Source organism: Gobius niger (genome assembly GCF_951799975.1).
Source record: "Gobius niger genome assembly, chromosome: 19".
NCBI lineage: Eukaryota > Metazoa > Chordata > Actinopteri > Gobiiformes > Gobiidae > Gobius > Gobius niger.
This window is the reverse complement of record NC_136870.1, coordinates 333,234-351,423: the sequence shown is the minus strand read 5'-3', so window position 1 is coordinate 351,423 and position 18,190 is coordinate 333,234. Positions and strand designations below refer to the sequence as shown.

General features: G+C 45.1%; 1 protein-coding gene across 3 annotated transcripts in view; it reads right to left on the bottom strand.

Annotated features, from left to right (window-relative positions):
- Window positions 1–18,190, bottom strand: part of LOC306978994 (CASK interacting protein 2) — a 68,482-nt gene that overhangs the window by 458 nt on the left and 49,834 nt on the right. The window contains exons 10-21 of one of the 3 annotated variants that reach the window (XM_079577750.1): window positions 18,077–18,171; window positions 15,323–15,440; window positions 14,315–14,413; window positions 13,630–13,710; window positions 12,647–12,771; window positions 9,101–9,176; window positions 5,024–5,097; window positions 4,839–4,949; window positions 4,669–4,770; window positions 4,455–4,593; window positions 1,187–3,114; window positions 732–973 (exon numbers count right to left, since the gene is read on the bottom strand). In XM_079577750.1, coding sequence (XP_079433876.1) covers window positions 732–973; window positions 1,187–3,114; window positions 4,455–4,593; window positions 4,669–4,770; window positions 4,839–4,949; window positions 5,024–5,097; window positions 9,101–9,176; window positions 12,647–12,771; window positions 13,630–13,710; window positions 14,315–14,413; window positions 15,323–15,440; window positions 18,077–18,171 — 3,190 coding nt within the window. The remainder of the gene's footprint in view (window positions 1–731; window positions 974–1,186; window positions 3,115–4,454; window positions 4,594–4,668; window positions 4,771–4,838; window positions 4,950–5,023; window positions 5,098–9,100; window positions 9,177–12,646; window positions 12,772–13,629; window positions 13,711–14,314; window positions 14,414–15,322; window positions 15,441–18,076; window positions 18,172–18,190) is intronic. The other 2 variants (XM_079577751.1, XM_079577752.1) reach the window with 2 other exon arrangements.

Here is an 18,190-nt window from a genome sequence, read left to right as displayed (position 1 = left end):
GTGACTAACCCAGCGTTATCTCAGGAGGAAGATCAGCCTAGTCCAGTGTTGAAAAAATAGAAACCAGGCGTTAAAGTTGATTTAACGTGTCTAAAGTCCAATGCTTTTCAATGGGGCACTCGCGGCGATATGGAGGTACTACAGCAATGGCGGAGCAATGGCGGCCCCCAGTGTCATGGGCATAAAGCAGAGCAGCCAGCGGCCATTGGTCACGATAACAACATTTGAAGCTTGATATATTGATCACAGTAAATTATATTATTGAAGAACTTTTAATGCCACAGAAACAATCTTAAAATATCATGAATGTAAAATGGATACAATAAAACACACACTTACTTTGGGTTAAAAAAAAAAAAAACTAATGTAGAACAGTGGGAAAATGGGGGGAAAGATGGAAATAAATGTAGAGATAATATTCAGGCCAAAAATGTATTGTTTATCAGTTACAGGTGAAACTCAGAAAATTAGATTAAATTAATCATTAAAAAGTGCATTCACTTCTGTTATTGAACTTAAACTGTGAAACTGATATATGACTCATTGGCTATGGGGGAAGCCACGCCTCCAATTGGCCACAATATTTATCAAACAAACTTTTGTGCACATTGTGTTTGGTGACATTAGGTCTGACTTTTCTTTTCAATTCAGAATTTGCAGAATGACATTAAATACTTCATGTGTCACAAAACAAACAGTAGCTTCTGGCAGTGATGAATGCACTCTCTCACCTCTCCGCGTGGCTGCCCAGGGCCAGCTTGTTCTCCACCACTTTGAGCGCGGCCTCCAGGGAAGTGCTGGTCTCCTCCAGCCGTTTCTGAGCCAGTACCTCCAAGCAGGCCACGGGGCTGGGCGGCTCGGAGGTGCCCCTGTAGGCCATGGTTGGCCTCACTGCGCCGGGGTATGGGGAGGTCGACGGTGAGGAGGGGGCTGTAAACGCCACACTCTGGACAACGCTGATGTTAGGACCTGAACAGAAAGACCAGAGTTAAATCTGGTGTAAATATAACCACAAAACTTCAATATTCCGATGTACCAGACTGGAAACACACAACCAAGGAGCATATTTACACCTCCTTGTGAAGATTGAAGCAAAATGTCTTCCACTCAATCAACACAGTCCAGTCGACAATGTTTGAAAATGTTCTAATGAAACACGTATTACCATGAAAGCTTTACCTGACGCCGTGGTGGACTGCAGTATCCTGTGGAGCTTCTGTGGGCTCTCTGCTCTGAGGACCACAGTGTGCCCCCCGGTGGACACCGTGTGTATCTGCACGCTGGTCAGTTTGGGAATGGCTGTGTGTGCGTTGCCCAGGAGCGGACTGGCAGCTTTCTGAGGGGTGGCCGGTCTGCTGTGACCGTTACAGGAGCTCTTCAGGGGACTGGATGGTTTCGCTGACACGGGGGGCTTGGGACCTTTGCCCATGGAGCCTATTCTGTGGAAAAGCAGTGCTGGCCTTTGGGACTCGTCGTCACCGACAGCCCCCAGGCCGTTTTGGAACACATGGAAACCGTTACTCTGCTCGTAATTCGGCGATGTTGCGTCTTCCGGCGTTGGCGCGTCTTTATCTTTGGGTTTGTGCCTTCGCTTGACCGTGTCCGACTCCTTGAGGTTGAACTCCAGACTGGTTGCCGTCTGCGCTGCCCCGCCTCCGGGCGAAGGGGGCGCTGTAGTAGTCCGAGGACGCTGTTTGATCGTAAGATTCCCTTCCTCTGCGAACGGAAGCCGGTCGCCCGAGTTTCTCTTCGGCGACTCGCTTTTCGTTTGTCTCTCTGTTTTCTTCTTCTCCTCGGCCAAACCGTTCAGTTTGCTCTCCGCCTTTTCGCTCCCGGTCCGCCGCAGACCCCGCACGCCGAGCACTGGCACCGGTTTGGAGTTCGGAAACTGAAAAACGTGTCTGGTCAGCGTTGGTGACGAAACGGGGCTAAAAGCTGGAGGCATGGCGACTTGCGTTGGCGGGATGTCGATCCTTCTGGACGGGCTGCTGCTCCCGCTTTCGAGCCTCGCAGCGATGCTCCGTACGCTGCCGACGCTTTCCGTTTCCACACACCCTCCCACCGCCGCCTCCTCCTCCCCGTTGAAGACGCTGCCGATTCCGGTGACTGAGCTCATCCGCTTGGGCGGTGGCGGCGGAGGTCCCTTGCGTTTCCCGCGCACGGCGAAAGACTGGCTGCGGCTGACGTGGACCGCGGCGTGCGAAATCCCCGTCCTCGCGGTTCTCCGGGACAGAGTGGCGTATGACGGCACGATGGCGGAGGAGGCGGTGCTTCTGGAAGCGCCGTGTTCCTCCTCTTCGTCGTCTGGCTCTCCGTCCGACATGGCGTACCTGGTGAGGCTCTGGGCGCGCTTTTTCAAGCTGTTCGGTTGCGGGCAGAGGATGGGCACGGCGCCAGGGAGCGGCTTGGCGAGGACGTGCCCCGGGATGTAACTGAACTGTTTGTGCGTTGGAGAAGGGGACGTTGGTGAGGGGGGCGGGTACAGAGCATGTTTAGCTTTCGGTGGGACCGCTGGGTAGGCAAAGCGCTGCATTTTGTTCGGCGTAAGGGGTGGAGTCATAGGAGCGAACTGTTTATTTGCAACATCGGCACATCTTTTGCTGAAATGTTCATCTTGACTTTGCCCTGAAAAGGAGTTCCCAGAGTTCCCAGAGTTCCCAGAGTTCCCAGAGTTCCCAGAGTTCCCAGAGTTCCCAGAGTTCCCAGAGTTCCCAGAGTTCCCAGAGTTGCCGGAGCCCCTTGAGCGCACGCTGATGCTCTCTTGACTTACAGACTTGGCTGAGGAAGACGGCACACCCCTAATCGCAAAGGCCTCCGAGGCCCCGCCTCCTCCCCCGCCCTTCATGGCAGTCTGCAGTTCGGCGCTCAGCTCGCTGTCCTGGAAAGAGGTGAGGGTTTTGGGGGAGCGCGGCGAGGGGCAGCTGTCGTCTGAAGGTGGGTCGGTGGGGCGCAGGTGCTGGGCAGCATTGTGGGCAGAGGGCATGTGCTCGATGGCCACCAGCTCCAGAGCGGCGGGAGGCTTTCGCCGCAGGGTCCCACCGGAGTCACCGTGGACACGGGAGCGCTGCAGGTCGCACAAGCGTTTTACGGCCAGCATCAGCTTCTTCTGGTGACCTGCAGGAGACAAAGATTCAAGAGTTAAGATGAAACTACTGTAGATACAGATGTGGAACGCCGCATTTTACTTCAAAACACGGTAACCACAACCTATTTATAAGTTGCTGCCTAATCTCTGTTATTGTGTTCAACACAGAACTAAAACACATTTGGTGGATTTGTGCATGTTTCTATTTCAATGTTACTGTTGATATATACAATAGAAAATAAAATACATTTAATGTTGGGACACTCCCATAATTCTTTGCATCAGCAGCATCAGGTCTGTGACAGTGTTTCCTAACAGGGTGAGTTGCTTCTTTTTGTTTTTACCGGGCAGCATGGTAGCGCAGTGGTTAGCGCTCGTGCTTCACAGCAAGAAGGTCTCCGGGTTCGATTCCCTTTCTGTGTGGAGTTTGCATGTTCTCCTCGTGTCTGTGTAGGTTTCCTCCGGGTACTCCGGTTTCCCCTACCATTAAAAACATGTACAGTAGGCCAGGATGAATGAAGTGTGCGTGAATGCATGGTGGTGGTCAGAGGGACCTTTGGCGCAGATGTGTGGAGTAGCGACAGTGTTTCTGTCAGTCTCCTCCAGGGAAAACTGAACACCACCGAGTGTGGAAAGGTGCTATATAAATAAACTTCTTGAAGCTTGAGCCGATTGAAAAGCCTCCTGGAAGTAGAGTTTTGTGCAACACACGGACTGGGTTCTAACAACCACAGACTGGGTTAGGCAGGTAATGTATGAGTGAAAACACTGAGCACACATGAGCTTCTTCTCACGGAATAACAGTGAAATAGGTTTGACAAAGATGACTGTTGTAATGATCATGATCATCCATAGGGGCTGCACGACAAACACATTTGTCTTAGCAGAATCAAAGTAATGTTGGAAAGATATGGCTGACTAACTTCCACCTGGATGACAGACTCACCTGGTCTTTGGGGCCAGCTCCATGTCCCCCATAGTCCATGTAGAAACAGTTTGCAGTTTGATGCATTGTTTGACCCTTTTCACAATGTAAATTTGATTGTAAGTCCTTAGCTGCAATTATTGTATTATGTTTAAGGCTTTATTGATATTAAGTTCATGGTAATAAAATGTTGCATGCTATTTGCACTGATAAAAAGGATGGAAGAATGGAAAGGAATATACCTTTTATGATTTTAAAGGAATTTTGTTTCATGGTCACAATTGTTGTGTTTGGCCCATGACCCACTGGTACATTACAACTTTGGCCTTCGGGAGGTAAAGGTTTGGACACCAATCTCCATGTCCAGAGCATACTGAATGTCTGAAAAGAACTCTTTCACTGAACTGAAATCTGCCCGCTCTCTCGTCGTGATGTGAGCCTCACCCAGCTTGGTGATACCGATCTCCTGCAGGTCCTCCCAGGTGATGTCTTTGATGATTGTGATGGAGTCGTAGCCATTGTCGCACAGTCTCTTGTGGTACTGCGGCAGCCCGATCACGCTCAGCCACTCGCACAGCTCCGACTGAACAACAGAAAAACATCAAGTGACTGCACACCGACACAGACATGGTCACACAGAGGTAACATCTCTCCTCACTGGAATGTAGTCAGGCAGCCACTCGGGGATGCTGAGTTTGCCGATCTCCAGGGCGATCTTCTTACGATGGCCGGGTTTGGTCACTCCAATGGCAGTGAGGTCCTAGAGAAGCAACACATTGTTAAACTCGTGTAGTAAACCTTTTTAGTGTTTGATGTTCTGCTGCTCACCTCTGGGGTCATGCGGCTGATGGTGGGGACGTCGTAGCCCGCCGTGATGAAGTTGGAGGTGTACTGCTCCAGCTGGAACTCGCACAGCCACTGGTAGATGGCCTCAGCATCCTAACAACACAGAAGATCATTTTAGACAGTCTTTGGACACATGTGTTTTGAAGGCTCATAATAAGAAAGTTTACTTTTCCATCCAGGAGCTGCTCAGGCCGGGGGAAGCTTTTCTGTGGAGTGCCGTTGACCTGCCGCCGGGACCCACCTAAACACAGTTTAAAAAAAATCATAACTTATATTTCATATATTATATATTTTTATACATCACTGCTCAATTATTGGATTTAATTTGGAATATTTTTCATAATGTACTGTAGTCCTGAGGAAGGCCTGTGAGCTCAAACATGTTGGCTTTTTAATCCAGTGTAAAATAAAAGCTTTTTAACTTTTCTAACCTTTTTGATTGCCTCAGTTTATCTACTTTTTCACCTTTTTTCATCCGTCCCAAGCATTTAGATATTTAACTTTATAGCGGCTGTTGTTGTTGTTGAAGTAGTTGTTAAAGAGGGGGTATTATGCTTTTTTCAATCACATAGCACCAGTCTATAGCACACTACAATGATGGTGCAACCTTCTGTTGGTCTGTAAATGCAGTAAATTAAAATAACTGCCTTGTATAAAATTGCTCTTTCAAAATGGCAGCACTGAACGTCTTGAAATAGGCCCCTGTCTCTTTAAGACGCCCCCTGACCCTTTCTGACATGCCCCCTCCACACGCTGTCTGTGGCATCACAACACTGCGCTCGTTTTCTCCACAGTATTGAAACTACGATCGGTGCATTTTAATTTTTATTGTTGGAAAGGAGCTACTGTTTATCACTTTGTGAGCAATGGCCACACAGGATATGATTTGGAGACGAACCTTCCACACCGGACGCTTGGAAGGGGCTTTTGCCTGAAAAATAACTGCTGTTTGGAGGCTCTAGTCGCTCTTTGCTACTGCCATGCCCTATGGATCTGTAACTATACCCCCATGGACGACACCAGGATCTGCAGGAGCCCATACGACTCAAAAGACGGACATTATCTGTGCAGGTTGACAATGGTTATTTGAGGTTACCCGTTAGCTTGTTATAATCGACTACAGCTCATTGTTGATGAAAAGTCTGTAATAAACCACAAATGTGTAAAGCCAGGCTCATTGTGTGATCATCGTAAAGGCTGCTTCAAGTAGTTGCATGTTTTACTGACGTGATAAGTGCATAATAGGCTGCTTGTTTTCAATGAAACGTAGCGGCTAACTGCTAATACTTGTTATCTTCGAGAGAAACCACTCAGCTACGACCCATTGTAGATGAAATGCGAGCAATAAACTTCCAAATCAACAAGCCGGGCTCAGTGTGTGATCATTGTTAAACGGTTCTTTATGTGTGTGGTGGTTTTATTGACTTTATTTGTGCATATTTCTCGTTTTCACGTGATGACTCGAGGTTTAGCTTAGCATTAGCTTTCTCCGGAGGCTCTGTGCATCATCAAGGCCCTAAGACATTCCCAGCGCAGAAGCATCCACTGAAATAAGTGTTCTTGTCACCAGCTTTAATCGTGGGTGTTTCGGTAAAAGAAACACTGATGTCTGTCAGTCTCAGAGCTGCTGTAGCTCCGGTTCACAACACATGAAGCTAATCCTCCATGATGACTCTGTTTACATCTTAGGGCTGGACTCTGTGGGGAGGGGGTTCTGCTGAGGAGCAGTGGTTGGTTACTCGGCTGGTGACGAAAGCTCGGAGGCGTCTCCAGGAGGTGGGGGCGTTCCTAGGAGGACTCAGGCAAACTTATCCCTAAAATGGCCGCCATCAGAGTTTTTACAGATGACTCAAAAATACGTGAATGTGCCAAGGCAACACTTCAGCCATGTTTTTAATGAGGGAATGACATAATAACATGATAAAAAAAAAACAATTTTGCATAATACCCCCCTTTAAGTTTTCTGTCCTTTTCATCCTCAATCTGTCTCCCATAAGGATTGGGTTGAAACTACCACCTTGACACCATAGCTTCAAGTCTGACTCCTGCCCTCAGAATAAGAATAAGTGTCTATATTTCATCCCAGTGGATCTCCAGAACTTCAGCCCAATCTGTTTTAGTTTTAATCTTGTAGTTGTCCTGGATGTGAAGAAGGGAAAACATAAAATATCCAAGCTACTTTAACTAATGTAGCTATTCCATTTTCAACATATTCCGACAAAGATTTAAATCCAGACCATTAGCTTGGGCAGTCTTGATAATGTTCCAGCAGACAACAATCAAAATATACTCTTTAAGATAAGATAAGATAAGATAAGATAAACCTTTATTGATCTCACAAAGGAGAAATTCACTTGTTACAGTCGGCGTTCAAGAAGACTTTACAGTCTTATTGTACAGCAGTGGGGATAAAGGCTTTGCGGTAGCGCTCCGTCCTGCACTGAGGGTGTCTTTAGCTCGATATACAAGCATTTTGTCAACTTCTATGAACATTTTGCTCTTATTAGGCTGTGTTTATTGACATAGGCTGCTCTTGTGACATGAGCTGCTCCCTCAGGAGTCCAAAACAGCAGCAGCAAAGAGGTATTTGCCTCAGGGACACAGACAAATAGCAATTCATCAACTTAACCCTGAGAAACTGCATACTTCACCAACAATAACAGAGAGTCGGGTTACAAATATAAAACTACGTGACATTTTATTGTAATACAACCACATGGCCTGTAGAATGTTATATATTAAGCCGCTACATTGGACCATCTGCTCGGGTTGCAAGATTAATCTCCAATAATCCAATCGTGATCGCAATCAAAAAGGTTCTTAAGGTAGAACAATGTGCTTTCCCAAATGAAGACCTTGAATGTCTCTATTGTTTGTTAATTCATGGTTCAAAATCATTTCCAACAGTAAGGATTTAGAGTCATCACTTACCTTTCAGGAATGACAACCAAAAAAGTCCTGCTGCTTTGCCCTTCATGCTTGTCTCGTATTGCTAACATTTACAAACTGGACGCCCCACAAAAATCGCTTCTCTCTCTGTCTCCTTTAAACCCTCCCCCTTTTCACCCTAAGGTCCCCGCACTCCCATCCATCATGTCAGGTCATCTCACGGCAAACTCAAGCAAAGACACGCTGCTACATCCTACACTTTATTGTTGTTGTTGCGTAATGCTTTTTGCGGCTTTTAACCCCGCTCACCACAAGCCAAGGCTGAGCTTCTTGAGTCCACTCCTCTGTTTGCGTTATGGCGGTGCCTTCATGGTGCCCTCTTAGGGTTGGTTTTATGGGTTTTCTGTGGTCAGGTGAGGTGAGGTTAGCCTCTCTGTCGCCTCATTTCCTCCCAGACCAGCAACAAAACCAGTGTGATCCGCACAACGAAAGATCACGCCCTCTCGTATCGGGGGAGGCCATTGGAGACAGACATTCAATAAAGAAATGTTTTGATACAGTTTGAAAAATACTACATTTCCTATTGAAAATTCCAGTCTTGTATTTTTAATAATGTCACTGAAGGAACCATCAAAAAATATTGTTTGAAGCTACTTTTCCCCCCACATTTCCATTGCCATTTGTCACTTTTTTGTTGCTGTTTGGTGGCTTTTGTATTGCTCTTTATATGTTGCGTTTTTGTCACTCTTCTGGAACTTTTTTGTCGCGGCTTTTTCATCAATTTTCCGTAACATTTTTGTTTCTTTTCAAGAAGCTTTTAGAATTCGGTAAAGCCAAACTAGGGAAAATGCGCTCTGTTCAGGTGGGGGCTAGGAGGTTAAATAAGAGGGCTGTATTGTGAGTATTCCAATCGATTTTGAGACACCAAGTTCTGAAAAGTCCAGCCCCAGCCAAAACTGAACCAGCCCTAGAGCTTTGCATATCGCTCTTAGAATATGTGTACAATAATATCACATTTACATCGGCTTTCCTTGAGCAATGCCTTTCAGACATAAATCACCATGATACAGCTTTATTTAGAAATAAATAATTTTTTTTATATATATATATAAATCTCTGGCCCATTTTATCAAACCGGGCCAAAGTCTGGAACTGAGTTGTGCCAAGGCAGGGTCTGGAAGTTTTCACAACACCCAAACGAAGTGCTCTTTAGACTTTTTGGTTTTACTTTTTAAGCAATGACTAGTTTACTCAAATAAAAGCAATGTTGGTAACACTAATGCATAAAATGTGCAAAGAAAAATCACTTATTTAAATCTTTCCTTTTCATTCTGAATGCATTTTATGGTACAGACCTGCTGATCCCTCTGCCTGTTTGTCAGCTCCCGCCAAGTGGATGTGGTCTCCAGACTGTCCAGCAGAGGGCGCCAGCTGCACATAGAACAGCATTAGTGAGCTTCCGCTTGTGTTTAGTTACATACTAGTCTTTGATTTGACATTCTGAGATTATGAGTTATGACAAAGCAATGTCCACCCTAGTCCCTATGACCCGTCACTCAGTATAGCTGTAGACCCGCACTAAGTAGACCAGTGGTTCCCAACCCCAGTGTTGGGAAAGTTCATTTCCTACATGAACAAGTTCAAAGTTCAGTTCACAAATTTCAAAATGAACTAGTTCGTTCATAGTTTATAATTGTTTATAGTAAATAGTTTGTTCATAGTTCCAAAAATGAACTAGTTCATAGTTCTTTTTTTTTTTTTTTTAAATCTTTTTTAAAATATTTTTTTTACTATTATTGAGGCATGAAAACGGGTCAGTGGTGAAATAGGTGAGAAGTATATGTCCCCTCTCAGGGAAATATTTTTATATTCCATATCTTAAAGCAACAATCTGAAGTATTTTGAGATGTATTTTTGCCAACCTTGGGAGAGCTGGAGAAAGTTGACTTCAGCCATGAGTCAAAAATATTATGGCCTTCTCACTTAGTGTTAAAGCTCTTTATGTCAGCCTCTCACTGTTTTAGGAGTGGATTTTGGATATCTTTGCTAATCATATTTTATTTTTATTTTTTTTAGTTTAATTGGTAAATTCTTAGTGGAAAATGAAGCTACAAATATTCAATTGCATTTGTGTTAAATTGGTAAATTAATCATGTGAATAAGATTGTTTTAGGAGCTAATTTGTAGTTAAAAAACTCCACATTGTGTCTTTATGCAAATGAGTGGCAGCGCGGAGCAGAGGAGTTTGGAGCGACAGACGTTACACAAGGGAAACTAGCGTTGTATCCTCACACTGTGGCTGCTCACGGGCACCGTGTGGACCCGCTGGTTACCGGTGTGCCAGGGCATGTGCCAGGGCCTGTGCCAGGGCCTGTGCCAGGGCCATGAACAGCAGAGTTCAGCGCCACAGAACTGGACACAGTCGGGCTGTGGGCGCGGGGGCAGAGCGGAGCGAGCGCGAGCTACACCGTGGACCCGCCAGAGTTTAGAACCGCTGGTAAACTGACAGTGCGGCGGGGTTTTATATTCACTGATATAAGAAATCTGGCACCAAATTGAACGAACGTAAATAGAACGAGAATGCCGTTCATAGACACCAGAATGAACGTGTTCATGGTTTCGTTCATCAGGCAGTAAGTTCAGTTCACGTTCGCCCAAAATATGAACGCGTTCATGAACGTTCGTTCAATGAACGCGTTCAGGTACATCACTGCCCAACCCATTCCAAAAACTATGGCCACTACAAATGTGTAAAAGAATGAAAGCTCAAAATAATTTCAAACAAACTGCAATGGAGTGTTTTATGCACCCGGACTCCTTTCTTGTATTTGATGATTTTACTCAAGACCTGACCCTTTGACCAGACAAAGCTCTGAGTCTCTACAATCCCAGAACCTCTGTAATGACTGTATAGTCAAGTGCAAAGTGACCTACTCGCTGCAGCTGCAGAAAGGAGTGAGCCCAGTGTCCAGAGCACCAGCAGCATGAGCGACTACATCTACGATATGTTCACTAAACTCAGGGAATAGAATTCAAGAGACAGTGGAATGTTTATGGATAAATTAGGGGTTCAGCTCTCACGGTTCGGTTCATGGTGCAGGACCCGTGGTTTGGAGCATCACGGTGCAAGTACAATCTAAAAAATAATACGTTGGTTTTAAAATGAAATAGCCTAATGATCGTCATTAGACAATATTTATAATCTTAGAATAAAATGGGCAATGCTTTCAAAGCTGCTTTATAATAAAATGTACCTCTGGGCTCACAATACGTGAAGGCAAAATAGAACAAATGGTACAGCAGCAAAGTAAAAAAAAAAAAAAAAGAAGCAAGGCAGTGCAGGCCATGCGCTCGTTAAGCGGTAGTTTCATTTTCGCTTTCCTCACACGAGGCTAAAGCACTCGGAGCAGCGCGTTTGATTTTATGTTTGGCCAGTTGTTGGACAACATTCAGCGTGTACTTTTTTTCTGAGACAGAATACGGCCAGGACTAGATCTTACGCATTTGTCTGCGCCTCAGACATTACGCAGCCCTGGATCTATAATGAACCACAGCCACGGTCATCTGCAGGGGAAACTTAAACAAAGACATGCAGATGTCATTTGTTTTGTAGTGTGACGGATTGACACTTTGTTATTCTTTTTGTTTTTATTTTTATTATGATTGTTAAGTTCTTTTTAGGGGTGCCAGTCAGGTCCCAGGAGGCTTAACCGGCGGTGGGAACAGGGGGAGCGAATGGGAGAAGGGGCAGAGATGGGCGTTGTGTGTGAGGTCAGAGAGGGAGGCTGGACAGGGGAGTAAACCGGGTGTGGTGAAGGCGAGGGTATAGGTGACTGACCATGCACAGACGGGTGCCTGGTTGTCACAGTAGGATCTCACAGTACCGGTGCGGAGCGTCTCCAGCTGCAGTTTAGCGGTAAGTGACGATGACACACATCGGCCCGTTAGGATGCGCACACAGGCAGTCAGATCTCGTGCACTGCACTCGCTTTGTTGTGACGCCGGGTTGTCCTCGGACAGTGGTACGTACAGCAATGCACCACGGTCCATATGGACCCGTGGCCGGTGGGACGGTCACGGGTGGAAGGACCGTCATGTGGGGGCCGCCCGCGGAATTCTGGGAAATAAACATGGCGGCGCCCTTATGGAGCTTAAGCCCCGCCCTACTTGCGATTGCGTTTTATATTATAGATATGCAACCTCTCAACTCTCACTTTGAGTGCATTTTCTCTATTTCAGCTTAACTCAAACCTAAAAGCTTCTCGACTGGAGAGATTACAGACGAGAGGCCAGAGTAACTCATTTGAAAGTGAAGACCAACAAAACTGATATAAGCTTCTTTTCATATTTTCACATTTTCACCCTTTTAGGTTTTCATCATGTTTCCGTTTTGGTTTGGTTTTATGTTTTGGTCACATTTTTGTAGTTGCACAATTAAACAAAAAAAAAATCTAAATGCGCCCAAAATGAAACAAAAGAACAATGAAAATGTGACAAAAATTCCACACAAAAAAACAAAGAAAAAAGGACAATATGGGGGAAAAATACAAACAAAAGAGCAAAGAAAATGTGATTAAAAATGGGGCAAAAAATATGACAAGAAAGCAACAAAAATGTAACAAAAATGGAAATTAATACGTAATAAAAAATGCAACAAAAGCGAGTAAAACGTAATAACATAAAACAAAGAAGAAGCTTAGATGAGGTTTGTCGGTCGTAGCTTTCAAATGAGGCGTTTACATTGGCCTATAAGCTGTAAGCTCCAGTAGAGAAGCTTTTAGATTTGGGTAGAACTGGAGAAAATGTGCTTGGTTAAACTACCAGATTGCACCTTTTTTGTCTGTCATACAGTAAATAAATAAACTTTTGTGTTTGTGTCAGAGACTGCGGGGAAAGCGGACCTTGCCCATGTCGCTGTTGTGCCGCTGCGCTCCGTTCTGTTTGGGCCCGCTCTCGGAGCTCTGTCCGCTGCCCGCACTGCGACTGCTGCCGACGCTCTCCCCGCTGCCCACGCTGCTCCGGTCTCCTGAAGGAAACAAACAAAAACATTACCCACAGTTCCTGAGCGTGAATGGTCAAATGAATAGTACAGATAGGGAAAAGGAAAAACAGAGACAGAGCAAATGTAAAGTAAGCTATGTACTCATGGCTAATATCCTGGGTCAAGATGTGGAGAAGGGTTCTTGGTGCTGCATTATGAATTTCTCTATGGGGTGAAGCCCATAAGTAGTAGTAGTAGTATAAGTAGGCAGTTTTATTGATATGGGATGGGAAATGTATTTGATTTATATGATTAGTTGTCAAAATTAATATATGATAAGGCAGCAGGACACGCAGGCCAAGGTTATTTGTCAAGCATATTTCTTACACAGGTTTTTTTTTTTTTTTTTAAATAAGCATGCCCTCCACAATCAGGACTAAGCTGGACTTACTGTCAGCCTTTCTCCACAATGGGCCGGTCAACTGCAAGAGGGTGTTCAGCTGAAGATAAAACTGCCATGCTACTCAACTGAGACAAGTCATTCCCTGTCACTATCAAGCTACCATACAAATGCGCTTTAACAGATTGTCTGATATTATCTGAAACTAAAAGACGTTCCCCATGGACATCGATGAACAAAAACATGCTTTGGCAAACATTTACAACACTGCATTAACGCAAAGCAGCAGACATCCCTGGCCGAGCAGACTTACCTTCATTTCCTGTAGACACACACTACAGCATTAGGTCAACGTTATTGTGAATCTAAAGGAAGCGCTACAATAATAAGCTGCTGGAGGGCTGTGGGCTATGGTTTAGTCGCGTGCAGCCGGAACAGGGGCAGGTCTACAGGCTCACACGGGTCGGGGGAGGCTTAAAGCGTTTGGGACCACACAGTCTTACCAGACGGGGGACTCCTGAGAACCCAAATGTCCTGACAGGGGATAGCAGGAGAGTGGGACAGCGCACTGCACAGGGGAGCACCTAACAAACATCATACACTATGAGAAGGTTTCCAGACAGGGAACCGGACTGGTACGTATAGCAGGGCATACAGTGGGATGACATGATTGTTGTAGGGAGGATGATGTTATTTCTGGAAAAAAACATTAAAGGTTGGACATTTTTATTGATAAATATTTTATATACATTTGCTATCTGCCTTCAATATTTACCTTGTTGTTTTGGATTTAAAGCTTGATTAATCAGGATAGAAATTTTAAAATAGGTGCAGCTAAAGTGAAGATGTTGATGCCGGAGTATAATAAAAAAAAGTAATTCTGAGAAACTAGACTTCAACATTTTGAAGTGTAATTCCGTTATCGACTGAAGATCCCCCTGGAGACTTGGGGTTGGTATCTTCCCTAAAGGAAATGCCCATATGCAGATTACATAGTGTTACAAAGGAGGCTGAGTGATATTTTTGGCCCAAGTTGAACAGGAAGCTTAAGAAGCATGTTAAAATGATAACTTAACCTGTGCCAAATCGTTAAGTGGAAAACAATGAGTAAGAGACAGAAAACAGAAAACAAGGAGTAATGTTGGAAGTCTTAACAGGACCAGGCCGAATGGTAGGAGACTTTAGTACCTGCTGGATCACAGTCCTCAGCCTGAGGGGCGGTGGGAGGAGCTCTGGAGGACGGGTGTCTCTGGCAGGGCAGGGAGGCTTGGCGGGAGAGGGTGCCCCCTATGGACATGCATGAGTGGAGGACAGGGGCCTGGTCAGCATGCATGTGTGAGGAACAACAAGACTGGACAACATACAACTAGCGGGTTTGAAATGCCTGATAGCGAGCCAACGCCACGGTAACGCTCACATCCAACACCGATACTGCCGATAACGAGTATGAGTCCGAAACTACGGGTGTGGATCAATAACAACTCTGACGCCCTTAAAGTGGAGCATAGCCATATGGCAAGTCTATGCGCTTCGGTTCTACCTGCACACTTCTGTTTCCATTCTAAAGACAAAGTGAAAGCATCCAAAAGATAACTTGAATCCTTTCTATGTGATTAAGACATGAACAGCACAAAGGACTGATTCAAGAAAGAACTTTAACTCATGACCACATCCTAATTGTATAAATACTTTTTGCTGCAGTTGACACCTCTCTCTCACAGACACCGTTAGCTTTCCAAAGCCGCACTCGAGTCGAACCTTGTCTCTTCCCTCATGTGGAGACGACGGCAGCGGCTTTAGCACCGAGCTGACACTTCAATCTGGACGAACTAATCCTATTAATGTTGCGGCGCCACGCTTTGCCTTGGCTGCGATGGAGACTTAGGCGCTAGAGCGTTGCACCCCTCCGCTGCGCTGGTCTCGCCCTTTTAGGCTGTGAGCTGCGAAAAACAAGCCCTGCACTCCACTTTCTTTTATTTCCCGGGATTATATCGAACAAGGGGCAGACGAAACGCAAGTCTCAAAAGTGGTCTTAGCTCCACAGAACCAGATCCTGGGAGGAGGTAGCCTTTCTGGTACATCTTAAAAAGGCTCAACTCCCCGATTATATGTTTCCAATCACACTACCAGCTTGGGAACTATCAAATTCAAAGCCAATCTTGAGGAGCTTAGAGTCGTATTATTTGGGGCTTTTACCCGTTCTTCTACTGAGGACCTCCACCACTGATGGGGGGAAGAAGCCCACCCGGTCGGTCCCACGCTGAGGGTCATGGATGTGGCCTTTCCAGCGACCGTCTGAGGGCTGCTCCAGGACCTGGAAAGGCAGACAAGTGATGTAGCTATATACAACCCCCCCCCCCCCCCCCCCAAAAAAAATGTAGAAAGTAAATAAGGAAAAACACATAATCGCATTAAAATAATAAACTGTGTTGTTTCTAAACACTGGTCTTGGTAATAACATATTTCTTCATTCCTACAGTATAAAGTTGTTCATTTGGTTGCAGTATTATCCTGTCCATGTGTACATTATAGCGAGTACACGCAATTACCCGTGAACAAGATTCCTCAGGGCATATTTTTGAGCTGGAAGAAGTGGAGGCAATGAGCTGCGAATACACTCTGAGAGAACAAAATGCCCGCAGAGGATGAAAAAAGCCAAAACTCAGTCAGGCACGTTCCGACAGGAGCCCTATTCAAGCTCACAGCAGAGTGTGGCAGCCTGCAGCGCGTGGTGGAAGGAGCAAACAAGGTGCTAATGAGAGAGTGACAGGAGCGAGCCTGGGCCTGCCCCTCTGCTGTGGTATCAGAGAACACAAAACTACCCACCAGGGCCATTTACACATTTGTGGGGGCCATATGCTAAAGGCTGTTTGGGCCCCTATTTGGTTATCAATAACAGAGAGATTGCAAACGCTGGCTGGCACAATCTTTTCTGCATCAGGGGAAAGAAGGCTAAGACACTGTCACAAAACATTCAGCCAAGAGGCACCAATCTGGGGCTCTGTGCGTATTCACAGTTGTTCCATTACTGATGTGATGCAGATTATGCAATTATGCATAGCCAAGTCCATCCGTTCCTAACCCTTATCATAACCCTTATCCTAACCCTAACCACCTGATCAGGGGAGACAGCAAGGTTAAACTAAATCAAGATCTGAAGAATACATTCTTGTGGACATTTTATTTGCAGATTATTAAAGCTGCACTACGATGTGTCTTTTTGAATTTGTTTCATCAGTAGGTATAGTAGTGAAGCCCCCTCTGCTCCACCACCACCCCCTCACCTGGCTTTCCCCACTCTCCTCCACACCATAGACCACACCTGCTCTGATCATGGATTCAATGAGATATGGAAATCTCATTAATCTTGTGGGCAACACACATTTATCTGCAGAATAAATAAGAGTAAACATTTTGAGACTTATATTTATTTGCTAAACTGCAACTTTCATGCAAGTCCGTTATTTTTGGCATTTAGAAAATAATAATTACATTCCCTGAACTAAGTTTACAGTGCAGAGCTTTTTTCCCCACAACCCTTGAACGCTTCACAGCCTCCTGGTGCCTGCTTTTAATCATGAGGAGAAAAATGACCTGACAGCTCCCTGTAGATGTTGGATTATTAAACACATTTTCAGGAGGATTTCAGATGCATCAGAGCAGGTCGGTCAGATGTTCGTCTGTATACGATATTATGGTAAACTTCTGCCTTAATGCTACACTGTTAGCCGCTAACTGTTGTGCAATCTCCGCAGGTGTTTGTGTTTACATGGTGGAGGTGTGTTGTGGGGTGTGCTGCGAGGTGAGGGAGGTGCAGCCGTACTACAAAGCTGGATAACCAGCTCTGTTCCAGGTTTAGTTCTTAGCTTTGATAAGAGGACGGCTCTTTGACCAATTAGAGGAGAGAATTCTCCGCTTTGTCACCCAAACTCTGCCGTTTGTAGAGGGGAGTGAGGAGCAGAGAGGGGAGAGGAGAAGCCCCTTGAGCGGTGGAAAGAGAAGTCCTTTATTTGAAAGCATGCATGGATTATATAAAGGGGGGACATTGTGTTATTTTCCTACACATGTAGCTGAAGCAGATTGTAGACGATAACATAAAAAAGGCTTATATCTCATTCACAAAATAATACAAGTGTTGCATTTCAGCTGTTATAAAGATTGTTAACAGATGTGAACTTGCTCTTTATGTGCTACTTGGTTCAGATTTGTGGCGTTCATGGCGCTGTAGAATATATTCGTCTTAAGTTTAGTTTTAGATTCTGATATTCAGATGAACTGTGTGTCTCTTCTAGGGTTAACTAAACCGACTGTCTCTTATCCAGAAGCTCCATGTCAGGGTTTGTCAACTCAGGTTAGAGGAACAATTCAACCAGCTTCATAGTATAGCCCTATGGTCTGTATCAATGGCATGAAAAAAGAAGTCACTAGTTCTTGATCAAATGCACACAACTTTAGTTTCACAAGTGACATCACGGAGATATCTGCCTTTGCAAAGTAACTTTTCATTTATAGTGTCGAAATGACGAGTTAGGTGACGGGTATTTCAATAGTCATTGTTAATCCTATGAGAATAATATGTAAGCATGATTATAACATTAAAAAAATACGTCTAGGTCCCATAAGGTTAGGGAGTGTATAAGCATTTCATCTCGACTTCGACTCAACTTCGGCTCATCCCAGTCAAGTCTTGTCAGTTTCCCTCCCTGCAGTCTAAGTATGTAGAGCAAAATCTGCATTCTGTCGGAGGGAAGTACCAGGGGAAATCACGTTTTCCCTAATCCTCGTCTCAGATTCAAAATATGGGAGACATCTAGATTTCTCATCGTCTTGTGTAGTTTGCCAAAAGTCCTATGGCATACACAGTAAAACACGTACAACGCGTGCATTAAATAGCATTAAAACACACAGCTAAACTGAACCTAAATAAACTGCACTGCAAGTAGGATGTACCATAATTATTTCCCCCGCTCTGAGGTTGAGGGCAGTGGGATCGTGGAGGTTCCAGTAGTCCTTCACCGCTCGCACTTGGAGAGAACTGGACGCCTCTGCCCAGACAAACAAACA